This window comes from Thermobia domestica, chromosome 5 (assembly GCF_964235325.1).
Source record: "Thermobia domestica chromosome 5, izTheDome1.hap1.1, whole genome shotgun sequence".
In the NCBI taxonomy this organism is placed as follows: Eukaryota; Metazoa; Arthropoda; class Insecta; order Zygentoma; family Lepismatidae; genus Thermobia; species Thermobia domestica.
This window is the reverse complement of record NC_137458.1, coordinates 219,459,260-219,475,030: the sequence shown is the minus strand read 5'-3', so window position 1 is coordinate 219,475,030 and position 15,771 is coordinate 219,459,260. Positions and strand designations below refer to the sequence as shown.

The following is a 15,771-nucleotide window of genomic DNA, read 5'->3' as shown; positions in this document are numbered from 1 at the left end:
TTTACTTTCCTGACAGATAATACACCTGCTATAGAAAATAGGTAAAAATGTTCTATATATTTTAGCCCCTGCAAAGGCGGGGTCACTTCCGGGCACGAAACGAACCCCTGTTTAGGAACTTGCTCAAGAAGTCCTATCAGGAAATATATAGAATGTCTCCCAATTCAAGGTGCAGTTTCGATATCATCCCTGGTTAGTTGCTAAGGGGAACATCACATTGCATGATTTTCTGAAAACGTAGGATGAGAATTCGTATATTCATGTGCCCCCATAGACACCGCTAATGCTCTTCGATGCCTGTAATTTGGATTACGCCCCCAATCGTTGACTACCTCATGCCGTAAACGTCGCCAACACCTAGTGGCCCACTTGCCGGTAACATTTAATAGTCGCTATAGCGACGCGTCGAAAGACTGCTGCTAGTGTGCCACCGGCGGCAGGGTTTCATCGAGTCGAAAGAGATATCTAGATTCTGGGTATTCAAATTACCACTGCATAGCAGCGAGAACTTCATTTTGGTCCGTGCTTCTTCGATCCATCGCAGAGAATCGTAAAGGGACCAATACGTACTATCGCCAGTCATGCGCAAACGGATATTGTTATATATTAATTTTCCCTACGAATTTCTAAAGTGAGTTACGGGGGTCAAGAGTAACCCCTGCCTCTATATCATGAACTGAAAAATCTTGAGATGAGTGCGTATAATAGTATGAATTTAGATTACAACTGTTGCCGGTCATTTAGAAGTGAATAAGGGAGAACCATGAAATAAAGTAAATAGACGCAGATCATTTTCTTACAAAATTACATGGCGAACTGATTTTATCTAATCCCGAACGGTTATCCACTAGAGCAGCAGGGGAAGGACTATTTTTCAACAAGTGATAATGGTCGCCACTTCATTACAGTCTTCATAACATTACGCGTTCCTGTGGACAAAGTATACAGAACTTCTGGTTTAAAAGGGAATTTAACAGGTGCAATGTTTCGTGAATTCTTGCGACCCCATCTACAGCCGCTATTGGAAAACGTATCGCTCCATATATGTCAGACGCTGTGGTTTCAATTAGATGGCTGCCCAGCCCTCAATGCTGCCATGTGTAGGGAAGAGCTTAATGATCTATTTCCGCAACGCTGGATCGGAAAAGGTTCCAATCCACAGTTTCCTCCGCGGTCGACTGACCTTACTTCTATGGACTATTTTTTCTGGGGTAGAATTAAGAATCTTGTGTATGTCAACAGACCAACTACAATTCGCAACATGCAAGACCACATTAAAACTGCATTCCGGACCATCAACGTGGCCGAGTTGGAAGCTGTTGCTCACAATTAGTTCAGCGAATAATTCGCTGTATTGCTGTTCGGGGACATCACTTTGAACATTTGTGAAAGCCAGGGGACGTAGACTACACTCCGCAGAAGGTAAGCTGATTCTTTAGCTCTTTACTCATCTTTCTGCAATGGCTTGATTGCAACGCTTCAGCTTTCTGTCCCCATGTTTTGCACCATGCTTTGACAACAGCACATTCGGTTCGCCTTTCTCCGTTGCAACCAATAGTTTCTTCCTCCGTTTTGTTATAGCATCGTACATTGTCTCATCATAGTTCTCCCCATCCACTGCGGTTCTGTAGCAGCCACACGGAAATCACTCTCTTCAAATATTGCGTATATCATTGGTTCCCTATTTATAGGTTCATTCAACAGCAGCAAATGTACCTCTGTTTACTGTTATAGTAAGTACCCTCCCCCTGCCGTGGTGTCTTGCTGACGCTATTGTTGTCGACACTTACACAGTGTGATTCCACGTATGTACAATTCTACGTCCCGTTCGTTTCAGACCAGTATTTACTCTTCTCTTTGGTTCCGCATGCAGAAAACCTCGCATCATCTGACTTCGACGGAAACCCTCGCGATCGTGTTGCTGTCACAGAGGAAGAAATATGGCAACGTGTTTCCTCTCGACGTTTCTCCCATTGTGCGCTTGATTCAATGGAGACGCAACCAATCCCTGTTTTTATTTCAAATTTTGAAATTGCCCTCCGTTACAAATATTCACGATACGTTTCTTTTGTCGCTACTATTTTTATTGCATTCTACACATACGATTTGATAGTTCAATTTTTTGTTTGAAGGCTTAACGTGCTGTATTAGCTGCGATGTAGGTCCGGTACGTTCTTATTGAATCACCCTGTATATATATACAAATGGGCGGAAACAGGGGCTTTATCTCGAAATTTGCACTACAGAATGGAAGTTGATTTCACGAAAGAGTAGAAACATAAAACACAGTCTCGCCACTAAATGCGCTCCGAAACCCAGTTAATTAGTTTGGGTTCGGTTTGAGGTTCAAACAGAATGTGTCGGTTCATTTCAGAAACGGAACCGGAATTCTTTTCTGAAAACAGACACTTTTCTGAATATCCATACATATTTTGGAAAAGTCCCGAAAGGTATGTAATAGTTTCTTTAACCCTACAACGGTCGGGGAGAAAAAGTTTCATAAACGGTCGGGCTGGGTCTGAGAGGCCCAAGAAAATAAAACTGCATAATTAATATGTAACCGATATTTTTAAAATAAAAACATTATTTTGTGTAATTGCAAGTATTTCTAAAGCAGGAAGAAGCATTTCAGCTCAATACTGGTATTTTCGCTTATTTTTAAAAATATTTTTGTAATTGTTAACATATTTTTGTTAGTAAATTATATGAGTTTTTTTCTAGAACATTATATAAAAAAGAATATTTGCTTATGTTTTGTTATAGGTAAGTAATATTTGAAAAGGAACTTATAAGTTTATTTAACATAACCTAAGGCACCACCTATGTTCAAATGTACTGAATGTCAAGAGGTAAAGTTATTTAGTTTCCATTTTTGGCAAGATTGTTATCTAATGTCGGAGTGAGTGGAGTTTCCTCAGCAGCGACAGTAGTAACAAATCTTCACACTTATCATTTTATTCCCCATACTAACTGTTACTATCATGGTCACTAAATAATTCAAAATCAGGATCTGAATCGGAATCGTCCAGTTCACTTTCATCATCATATAAACTTCTATGAATTTCACTCACAGAATCTGTTACACGTTCCATTATGTTCTAAAGTTGCTCAAAATACCAACTGAAATGTTGTTCGTATGTACACACTCACAAAATGTCGAATAGGTAGTCACATTAAAAAAGGTAAACTTCCTACAAGATCCCTGGCACTGGCAAAAAAAAGTTACGTGAACGATCGGGCTGGGTCTGACAGACCCACGCGAGGTTCAGAGCTCTATTAAAAACAACCAACATTAAATCAAACTGGTTTGCAACACTAGCGTCTCTTATCGGTAGTTTTAGGAAGGTATAGGAAATTACAACTCAAATCGCTAACTTTAAGTTGAAAGTTTTATCTTATATATAAAAGAGAACGTACAAATCCTTTGTTAGCTCATCACGCTAATACGGCTGAACCAATTTCTTTCATTTTTGGGGGGTTATTAAGATTTGGACCCTAGATGGTTTTTATCATATCACTTTAATTTTCAATTACCAGTGTCTTGAGATAATTGACCATTCAAGTGTCCATAACGTACAAATCCTTTGTTAGCTCATCATAGCTAAATCTAACCGTATTTATATGCAACCCACATGACCGTGTCACTCGGCGGGTTAACATAAATGACAGGCGATATAATGTTAACATTTACTCCAATCTTCTATGGTTTTTATCATATCACTTGAAAGCGAAAAAGTAAAAATTATCTAAGTAACAAAGTTTATTGCGTTCCGGGGTGACCCCAGCGAAGCGGGGTGAACGCTGCTAGTTTAAAATATAAGTAGATAGGTCTCACAGTTCCAGCCCGACCGTTCTAGGGTTAAGGTATTACGAAACTGCTATTTTACTTTTGAATCTAATTCCGATTCCCCATTCTTTTCTATTAGAATACGTCAATGAGCAATAGAAAATACAGCTCCTTTCGTTTCGGTTAACGGATTGTAAATAAAATTAAATAAAATATTTGCGTTAAATATCCCACTATTATGCCTGTTAGACCATAATTAAAGCAAGTTAATTACGATTGAGGAATTGGTGCATTAAGAAAGTGGGAGGAGCCTGGAGAGTCACGAGTTTTAAATGTCGTAAATGTATATGTGTACGTGTCCCTTTTGTTTAAGGTTACTGGATAGAATTGTAATACGAGTAAACCAAGTAGAATAGTGACAAGTTACGGAGATACATTCGGTAAATCAGAAAAAAAATGCTCTGAGGCACAAGGTTCCAGTTAAGAGTTTGAATTACTTTAAAGACCAATTTCTCCTTCTTGTCATTGCGTGTTTGTGTGTCTTTTTTAATTTAAATTTGAATTCTCTGGACTATAGCATTTTATCATGACGGAAAGGAGAGTTGTTTCGTTGTTATCGTAAATATATACAATTTGCTACATACACGAGCGTTTTTTGACTTTAACTTAACACAGTAGTTTTAGCTTGTGGCGGGAGCATCATATCGTAATGTAGGGATCCTAGGTTCAATTCCTGCCGAGTTAGCTAATGAAATTTTTATCAAATTACAATATTGATACTTCTGATGTATAATAACATGAAAAATTTTGAATTTCCCTCGGTCTTACAAGTTTGAATTGAAACTAATTTCTTCACAGGGGAACACTAACAACATGACTTCGCATGTCTACAACCTCGATTCGTACTGTCCGAGAAGGTAACATGTTCAGAAACAATTCATGTGCCAGAATCGTTATTGGTTCCTAGCAATGGTTCCGAACTTCTTCCATTATTACTACTACTGCTAGAAATAATAATACGCGTTCAACCAAACTTTGTAATTAGGAACTATTCGTTTTTATATTCATATGTATAATTTGTTAAAATATCAATACAATGCATACATAATCCAAAGTTTTTACCCAAAGAAAGGGCGTTACTATGTATCGTGATAAAGGCAAATTACTCTTTGTTTCCTTTGTTTCTCCTAAGGCGTCCGAAGTTTCAATCTTCACTTTGTCCATGAGCTGACACCTTCTTTTTTTCCTCCTCTTTTCGTTCTAAATACTAATTCTTCCAAACTATCAGTTATAAAGTAATTCATCCTTAGACACGGTCCGAACCAACTTATTTCATTTTTCCTATCAACTTCAGTATGCTCATTCGAATTGAAAGAGGGCGTAATATTGAGGTATCAAATTTCAGAAATAATAATAATAATAATAATAATATAGAAGACTAATTCCGTATGACGACAAATTCTTTAAAATCTCTAACATCGCACATAACATTAGGCAACAGTTACAAAATAGTCTGGATTAGCGGAAAGCGTTCCGTCAAAGTTTCATGTAGAAAGTATTCTACTGTATATTTTAAGGAAAAAAACTGTAATAAAAATAACTTAGTATCACTGAAAAGTAAGCCATATAATAAATTAACTTTTAGGGTATGCAGAAGTAATTATAAAAGCTTTGCTATAAAAATACCTACACAGACCAGTTGTTATTTGAAAAATGGACATATGCTATTTCGAGAATCGAGAAGATAAATGTTTACAATAATTGAATCGCTTTCTCTTGAAAGGACGTATGTAATATTTTTCAATATTTTAACTTTTATAAAGAAACGTTTACTTTTGAGGTAGATATACTAACTTCTGTTAAATGTACGTGTGTTTCCTAAAACTTGTTAAAAATATAAGGCATTTTTCTTTTTTTCATAAACCAAACCGTCTCGCAACCAAACAGTTTTTTGTCATTTAACGAAAAAATTGTTTATTGCTCACACGCCCTTTTAACAGAAAGCGATTTAATTTTGGTCTTGTCTTGATCTCATCTACTAAGCGACATCATAATTTGACTTAGTCTTGTTCCGACTCGAATGTAAAATGTTCATTCCCCTCTCTATCCTAGTATCTTCAGATTAATGGTCGGGCAACCTGTCATTCAAACACTATCACTACACGGTAATTAATTCAAATTTGGTGTGTTTGTCTTAAGTTTCTATTGCTCTGTTTACAATGTTCTACTTTATTTTTCTTCGTTTCAAAACGTGTTTCGTATTTCTTTTATGATGATATAAATCAATAATCTATGTCATAGTTTGTATTAATAACTTGAGTTTTTCTTAAACTTTTGGTTCTCAATTTTCTTTCTTCTCCACACCAAACTCTAGATATGACAGCTTTAACTCTCATAATCTACATTTGGTTCCAAAGCAGTCGTAACTACCTAATCAAGGAATTATGTCCGCTACGACAAAATCTGCTGGAGTGCGATAACGAGAAAGTTCGACTCAATTACCAGTTGTCTTCCGACTTTGACTTTACTTTTAGTTTTACACCCTTTTCAGCTGTGAGGCTATTTGAGACATGGACTTACTGCTTAATATAGAATCCGAAGCACATTTGCTCTAGATAGGAATCAAAACTCGGATTTCCCACAGCAACAGCTGTTACCTTATGCTCGGCATAACGTAACATGGCCCGGTACTTTTGATCACCTTGTATATTGAAAGAAAATTTTATCTTTATTGAAAATGTAAGAAAACATGTTTAATTTCTTGTAGTATGAAAAGTAGGTCGCAAATTTTGCGTAATTTTAGTTAAGTAAATAGCTTCAACGAATATTAAATGATTATGCATATTTTACGTATTTAACCAAAAATATAACGTTATTTTAGAAAATAAGTATATATTTTAGCTTTCTTAATGGCTTTCAGTTTATTTCTATGGATATTTCGGCATAGGGAATCTTAAAAAAAAAAAAACTAAAATTTTTATTTCGTAAATTTTCTTCAAAATTCCAAATTAAGAAAGTCAGCCATAATTTCTTCTTGGTGCATCTCTTTGTTTTCGGAGTAGATTATTTCATTGGATCATCCGCAATCACAGCTGTGGTTGAGATATTCGGCTTTCTTTGATCTCAGCAGAGAAGCCTATCATCCGATAGTTACGTCACAATGATCTTCCAATTAGGGATCATCTTCTCATTGTTCTTTGTCTTGCATCAGAAGTTGTCATAGAGGATAGACGTGTATTGTTCGACGTCTATACAGAATTGTGATATTAATCAGTATTTCTAAAACTGTGATTTATTTTTGGACGGAAATCAGTGTTACTCGTATGGAATGGTGCTTCTTGAAAATCTTACGTTCTCGAACAGCGAGAAATTGTAGTAGAAGCAGAATAAGACTGTGGCAAAGACTCAGGTCTTGAGTTTGGTGTGTTAACATCCGGGTAGAAGAAGTTGAGTGGCACTTCATTGCCACATGGAACGTCATTACAGTTGCTTGTGCATGTAAATATATTTTTTAGATACCACGAAGGAAATCTCTTGAGGGGATTTCGTGGAATATGTTCATCATAATTTTTTTTAAACTCCGTTAATCAATCGACGATGGATGGATTCATGTAAGTAGAAAACCAGTGAAACAAAATTTAGTTCCGATAGTGACAACCTCGAAATTAATAGTTTTGTGGCATAACAGTAACAGTGCGGTTTTCTTGTGTACGTGTGAATATTAACATGATGTGCTAAGTGCAGTTAGTTTTTCCCCAATATTTCAAACATATAGGTCTGGTAAATGTGACAGCGTGAATTCATTCAATGGGGGGCGGGAAAGAAAGCTAGAATTATCTCAACGCAGACAATTGTCATAACAACAAGCAATGTGTGTGTCGCACACACATTTCTCCCAATTGAAAGAAATGTTAGATTCCCTAAAACCTCAAAATTATTCATTTTCGGAAGCATAGTACTGCTCGAAGTTTTTTTATAATTTGCAATGTTGGTTTCTTTGGTTTTAAAAACAATTTTAAACATTACAGACATTTTGGAAGCAAGTGTCAGAAATCACGGCTAATGTCTAGTACAAGGGTACGTGAAATTTGCGTACCGGTAACAGGAAACTATCGCCAATAGGTCAAATCTCAGTTATTTTACTCTGATACTCATCGAGAAAGTTTTTAAAATACAGTTTTAATGATTACTAGTAGAAATATTTTAGTATTTTTTTTTAGTAAAAGAGAATTTCAGAGCGACACTTTAAGAAATAGCCACTACGTCTTTTGGTAGCCACTACGTAATGTGGTAGCTAAAAATCAACATAAATTTTATGAATGAAAAGGGTGCTTCATGTATATGTGTATGATTTTTTTTCTTAGGTTAAGTTAGTATAGTATAGCTAGGTTAGGATAGGGATTTTAGGTTTAAGTTATGCAAATATTTCTCTGAGTGTTTACCTGTGCTAGTTTGTCCAGTGGGTCCGAGCTTCAAGGGAGGTAGCGAAAAGCGTAAATCCTCTATGCCAGCCGCAATTTCAATGGAGAGAAAAGGAAATAAAATAGCTAACCACAAACAATATGTAATGAAGATATAAAAGTGTGATGTATTTTGTTGATTTTTTCATTTGTTTTGTGTCGGTCTGATGTGAATGTTAAAAATGTTGAGAATATAAATGAATATGAATATTTCAAGAATATTTGTGGATAATTAAATGAAAAGTAAATAATGTTTCGGCTCTGAAAAGTTAGAAAATCTTTAATGTTAATTTCTTTCATCTCAATTCAGATGGGTATGTCAGTACGAGTAAGTGTAAAGATTCTTTTATCAAATTTCTTGTTCAAAACCACATTACATGAATAGTGCCAAATAAAATTTACTAGCCGTGAAAACATCTTTCTTTTCAAGTACAGAATATAAATTTTTAGTAGGTTTAAAAATTAAAATTTGAGTTACAGTTATGTTTGATATTTATGTGAAGCATGAACAAGGAAAAGAACAGTACACACATAATAATTTTACTGGTGAAATGAAATAGCTGTGAATCAAAGGAAGAGATTTTTCCTTAGTGTGACCGGGGTTGGAAACAACCGAGTCTGCAGAAATTTCCTTATTTTATCAGTTTTTAAATCAAAATCTCAGTTTGAATTCTTTTTCATTCCGTTGCGTGACAAAATTCTGTTTTGGGATTTGTAAGATTTTTTTTATTGAAATAGGGCTTTTACAGACAACATTAAGATCTCCATTGGGCTCATTGCCAGCTCCACTCGTAGGTCGATGTCCTGTGTCTGTAGTTGTGGTTCACAACCTATTTCCTGATGGGATGTGGATAATGAATTGCAGGCTTGGATACCGGACTGTGAGTTGAGATGGAAGAGACTTAGGAATCTTGACATTTTCGGGCAAGTTTGAGTTCTATTTTCCGTAGATGATTGGCTTGGTGAGTGTGTCAGTCGCTGTTGAGGGCGAGCCCATACGGCCCCAATAGGTTCGTTATCACTAGTCAGTGATACATTCAGCATAGCCTGTAGTCTCAAGGGAAGAAAACGTCATACAAAAACACATCAAGCAGTATCAACATTAGTACCATTTTATTCATCATTTTATTTTATTTATTTATTTTCATTTTTATTTTATATCTTTATTTTCATCATTTTATTTTCATATTTTTTTTTAAAGTAAAACAGCAGATTCTCTAACTTCTTACATCCAGTTCATAATATCTGACCCTATAAACTATCAGAAGTATCTGCAAGAATAAAGTATCAGCTTCCGACTGATAACCTAGGCTAGAGGTGGTTGCTAAAAATGTTGACATACGCTCACAAAGAGCAACGAGTGACAGCTTCATGTGATGTATTGACCGGTGGTGAGAGGATTGGGATGACCTTTCCTCATATAGTGGTGGAGAATGAAACCTGAATTCCGACCCCGACCTATACCCAGCAATTTCTGTCTTCCTTTTCACCTCAAAAAGAGGTTTCCATGGAACGTTTTAACGACAGTGAAGTGTTCTAGACATCAGTTCTGAATTGATTGAAATATTAGGCTGTAAATTGTTACGCAGAGTGCATATAAGTGTTTCCCACGCTACCGAAAATATCTAGAGGTTGTTCTCATATCATTTCCTTAATATTTAGATAAAATATATCGTCTTTTTATTGCATGTCCCTCGTATAATGCCACTGCTATCAAAGTCTCATACTGATGTATCTGAGTGAAATGTATCTCAAAATAACGCATATCCTAGGTTAAATACTTTAAAAATCATTGATATATGAGTTGGAAGTATAGATATGCATTTAAGTTGCGTTGAGATGCAGTTAAGAGATTTTTGAAAAATGAAAATGTATTTAGGACACTCCTTCTACTAACCTAATGACCTGAAATGTAAAGCTCGAATATCATTTCTTCACAATATGGACTCATATTCAGTCACTTTAGCAAAGAACTGAAAATATACTCACATAATACGTTGTAAATGTTATTAAAATATAATTATTACGTATGTACATAGAAAATATTTCCAAAATAAAATTGAAACTTGAAAAAAATCGTATCGTATAGCAAGTTTATCTTAAAATTCTGGTTTGTTTCGTCTTCAAAATACTGCAAAGTACAGCATTCTTTTCAATAATACTAGTCACAAATTGCCGTAATAATTACGTCTGGAAATAGTACAGATTTTTAAAATTGTTTCCCAATTGATAATATACGCTCTGGTGCCTAAACAAATAGTACTTTAAAAAATATCCTATGTAGGTTATATATTTATGAAGGCTTATTATCGTAAGGTCAGTAGGCGTGAAATAAATAGGATTTTAGAATTGGAAACAACACTGTTCACAGCTAGTATGACTTACAGAAGCAACGAGGCAGAGATACATAGCTAGCTATATAGTTAGATAGATAAATAGAGTGTTTTCTTATCTTTAAATAGTTGCACTATCCTTTCGAGTAAAACAGATTGAATAAATTTACTTAAAATTTCTTTAAATACCTTATAAACTATCATTTATAATCATCGAATGGCTCATTGACATTGAACGTTGAAAAAAGGAAAAAAATCAGCTATTAACATGTATTTCCCCCCAAATTTCTTTACTTTTCTTTGTCATAGAGTTCCTCGTGCCCATGAACAACTTAAAAATTACTTCTGAATGAAAATCAAAATAATTAGTTTCTATAATTGCTCTTGATCTCTGTCTAATCCCTTTATTATACACGTATAAATAAACAAATGTTATTTATGTCATAACTTTGAATATAATATATTTCACAAATGCTCCTATTAATCAGAACGTAAGTTAACATTCACATGATAAGATACTTATAAGGTTTTCTTAGATGAAGAACTAAATAATATTTTTAACATTTCATTAACTATTGGCACTATTGGAAATAGTTGAGGATTTTTCGTGCATGTGCTTTGTGTTGTATTGATTGTGAGATATTTTGTTTAAATGTTTTGCTCTAGATAATATTAAAGATGGAGAATCTGCATGGGTAGCAGGATGGGGAGCGACAGATGTGAGAAAAAGATCGGAGGCATCCAAAATTCTTAAAGAAATTCAGGTACAAATCATGAAGTTCAAGAAATGTATAGAAGAATCAGGTTACGTGGAGAGACAACTGAATGACAATATGTTCTGCGCTGGATATCAAGGCGAAGAGAAGAAAGATACTTGTCAAGTAAGATTTATGTTAACAAACACAAAATATTTTAATAGTAGTAAAATATAGGAATTTGCAGAACGAAAGAGAATATGGTACACTTCCAAATTTTGTTCGCTTTCTTTGATTACATTTATTGTTTTAAAAAAGCGATGTTATCTCTTAAAATATAATTTTAACTAGCGGCAATCCACATGAAATCGACCAATGATGATTGCTAACAAAATTTAGTTTTTTTATGAATTTTTTACCTAAGTTTTACTACATTCAGGGAGTTGAAAACATGTATTTATTTATTTTTAGCTGCGCAAGTTTTGTCGTAGCGGCCACTTGGTTTACGCGCCTGAGCGTATTTTGAACTTTTTACTGCATTCTGTTAAACGCTGTAACTTTTTAGGTTTTACAGAGGTTGTTCAGCCTAAGTTTGGCCGATTTCGTTCCTTCCCCATCCCGGGCAGAATGAACTCACCCGACCTGGCTCGTGGCGTCCTGCAGTGTTGTGCAGTGACTTATTGGGAACCGAGTTGTTTTTCCACGCGGACGACAATAACGCACAAAACAGGACCATTGTTGTGATTGTTGTGTTAAATTTGTTTCCAAGTGTGTAGGTTTCCGCTCTGTGACCAAAATGCCTCCCAAACTAAGCCGGTTTTGGGAAGGCAATATTGCGGCTCTTTATGTTGCCCACTTTAGTGTTTCTGTCATTAGAAAACGGTACAAGAAGAATTGTTGCAACATCAGTTTAAGTGGAATAAAAAATGTTATTAAAAAGTACAAGGGCAACGAAGCTCCACCATTTGGATCACCAACGATGTTGCCTAGGAAGAGGGACTGCACCAAGGCCACCTCCACCATGCAGAGGAAACTTCACAAAATGGCAATGCAAGAAAATCCGCCAACACAAAAGTGTATGTTTAATCGTCTTGACGTGTCTTTGGGAACTGTGAGCCGCACATTACACCATCAACTCAAGGTGGAAAAAGTTATGAAAGCTCGCGGCCATCTTCTCACTTATGTCCACCAAAAGGAACGAAAGTTTAACGTCTGGAAGCTGTACGAACGCAATCTGGCAACACAAAAGTGGATGAACGTCGTAACGCTCGATGAAGCATGGATTTCCTTTCCGACTGCGGCAAACCGAGAGCCATCATGTACCGAGAGAAAGGCGCCAAGAACTTCAGAAGGTGTATCCGTGTCTTTAAAGGATCCTTCCCAAAAGGGTACATGGTCGTTACTGGCTACTGCTACCGAGCTAAACGGAAGATGCGTAGGTTGGCAAAATAAAACTGCAAAATAAATTCGCAATATTTTCAGTAGCAGATCATGCGGCCGATCTACGTGCATGAGATTCTAACAATGTACGGAAATGACGCCAATCTGGTACGCATTCACATGGACAAAGTCTCGACACATACCTCACGATTATCCCTCGTATTCTGCAGGGAGATGGAGCAGACAAGTATTATACAGGTGATATATTTCAATGTGGTACCTGCTAAATCTCCAGATGCAAGTCCTATAGACTATTGTGGATTTGGATTGCTGAAGCAGGCTTTGGGAAAACGGCGTGTGAAAACTGTGTAAGGACTTTGGAAAGCTGTGCAAAGGGAATGGAGGAAGCATCCCCTCCCAGTTCTTCAGAGAAGCCCATTAAAGTGGAAATTACGCTGTCCGGCTATTGTTAACAACCAAGGGAGACACATGGAGCACTTACGGACATGGCACCATAGATTCATCAAAATGTTTAGGTAAGTCGAAATTGACCAAATCTAGACTGAACAATCTCTGTAAAGGTAATGAGTTCAAACCAAAATCAAATGAAACATAATGGAATGGACAACATTGTGTGTTCTGTGCACATTGAGGCGTAATTTAGAACGTCGAAAAAAGAAGCTCTGAATATTGAGGTTGGAAACCTAGAAATGAGCATCTTGGAAAGTACATTTCGAAACGAAATAAATTAGACTCACCTTTAATTATTTGTCTAGAGAGGGTAAATAATAGACAACGTCCCAAACAAGTTTCTGATCTGAAAACCATATACTTCAGTTTTTGGAAATTTTTAAACCTTTCTAATTTTCAAAAATCGTGTATTTTCACCATCAAATATGGTGAAAGGACAATAGTCAAAAAATTCAAATTTGTACAAAATAGACGATAGTTCTGCAGTAAGAAGTGGGTAAAATTAGATCACTGAGACTCGAGTAGTTTCTGACTGTTTTCTTTATTAGGACATAATATCATGAAGCGCCATGAGGCGTGGATATAAAGTTTGTAGCAAAAGTCGAAATAACACGACAATAATGTTACTTGGGTAAAGTGCGCATAATTTATGAATAGTAAGTATCTTGTACAAAAAACGAAATGCGTCTTTTATTTCTTTTTTGCCTATATAGTGCTGCTGTTAAGACATCAGTAAGATGAATAGTTGACTAATTTGTGTACAGATTTTAACACTGATAATAAAAGTAGACGTACAGGAGTTGCGAACTCTGTGGGTGTCAGTTTGATTGATTGGCACCTACATTTTTCATTCGTAGATAGTTTAAAAAACGTTCTTGACCGATGGGGATGGAAAAAGTGGTCAAAACGATTGTAATTTTCAAGACTAATGTCTTCAATTCCCGAAATCAAAGGGCCATTACCTGGAACGCCACCATTCCAAAACTCATTTCTTTTATATCTCATCGTTTTGCACCTATTTTGCACCGTTTTGCACCTTGATTTTAAAATGTTGTATCCTCACCATTACTGAGAAAATAAAAATTCAAAATGTTGTTCAAAGTTTTTCCAAAGGTTTTCCAACTCATTTCCAAGATCTACCATTATCATCTCATAGTTTTGCACCGTTTCGCATCCCGTTTCAATAAATCTTGTACCACCGAGCAAATCTAGAAAATAACCCTTCAAAATTTATAATAAAAAATTAAAAATTTATAATTCAAAATTCAAAATTTGTCACAGAAGCCAAATTTAAGTTTAACCTGCCATAACGGAGAGTATGTTTTGCACCCTCAGAAAAGATCAATATTTCATTTTGTACTCTCACAGTTAATGAGAAATTCCAAATTTTAAATGCCGAATTACCATTAACTTGGAACGCCATCAATTCGTATTGAAGTACTAATAATAGCAGAGTCTTCTACTGGTCTTGGAACCTCAGACAATGCCGATATTTTATTTTGATCTCTTCAAGTTAATAAAAAATTCCTAACTCAAACTGCCGAATTACCTTTAACTTAGTACGCCAACATCTCGTTTCGAAGAATAATAACATCAGCGTTTTCTACAGTTTTGCACCCTCAGAAAATGGAGATATTTCATTTTCTACCCTCCCAACTAATGAGAAATTCAAAATTCAAAATGCCGAAGTATCGCTCGCTCCGTCAGGAAATGTCTATATTTTGCTATGTACACTCTCTAACTCAAACTAACTCTATGGCGTATGGAATCCGGAGGTTCAATGCTGCGTTCACAGAACCTCTCCAATGATATCCTAGAGAACCAGTTTCTACTCTGTATTCCTATTTCTGTGAGATTCATCTTATTATTGTCCTGCTATCTGCTCATCGGTATTCCTATTGGTCGTTTTCCGATTGGTCTTCTTCTCATAACTATGAAAGTTTTCTTATTTTCTTCCACCCTGCATGGCCTGTCCAGCTAATCCTCCTAGACTAGATGACCCTATCAATGTTTTTGGAAAACCATATAAATTTATGTAGTTCCTCGCTATGAAGTTTCCGCATTTCCCATTCCCGTTGCTCTTGGGTCAGTATATTCATCTCAGGATCTCAGGATATGTTGTTCCCTCAGAGTAAAGGATCGTGTTTCGCAACCATACAGAATACTGTAATGATTATTGTTTTGTGATTTAGGCTTCAAAGTCCTCGACAGAATTCGGGACGACAAAAGATTTTGAACTGAATAACACGAATTCCCAACTTTTAGTTGACATTTAATTTCTTGGACAATATGATTTTCGTCTGTTAATATTGATCCAAGATATTTGAAAGTATCCACTTCATCAAAAGTATTATTTAATACTTTAATCCATCCACAATTTGTCGTATTACGGTCCCGACGCACTTCCATGTGTTGTTTTCTCTGCATTTACTTCTTAACCCGTGTGCCTGATAGCGCTTAATCAGACCACTGCATTTCTTCCTATCGTTCTCCTATCATACCCTATGAAATTTACATCATGAGCATACGCCATAACCTGGTGACCACCGTTAAACTCAATCCCCAGGTTGCCATACCGTATTCCAAGACAAAGTTAAATAATAATGGTGACAGGCGCATCTCTTTGTTTCAGGTCATTCTCGACG

At 35.9% G+C, this 15,771-nt stretch overlaps 1 protein-coding gene across 1 annotated transcript in view; it reads left to right on the top strand.

Moving 5' to 3' along the window:
- LOC145685395 (serine protease 30-like) overlaps positions 1–15,771 on the top strand; it is a 106,007-nt gene that overhangs the window by 33,811 nt on the left and 56,425 nt on the right. The window contains exon 4 of the mRNA XM_081757790.1: positions 11,247–11,461. Coding sequence (XP_081613916.1) covers positions 11,247–11,461 — 215 coding nt within the window. The remainder of the gene's footprint in view (positions 1–11,246; positions 11,462–15,771) is intronic.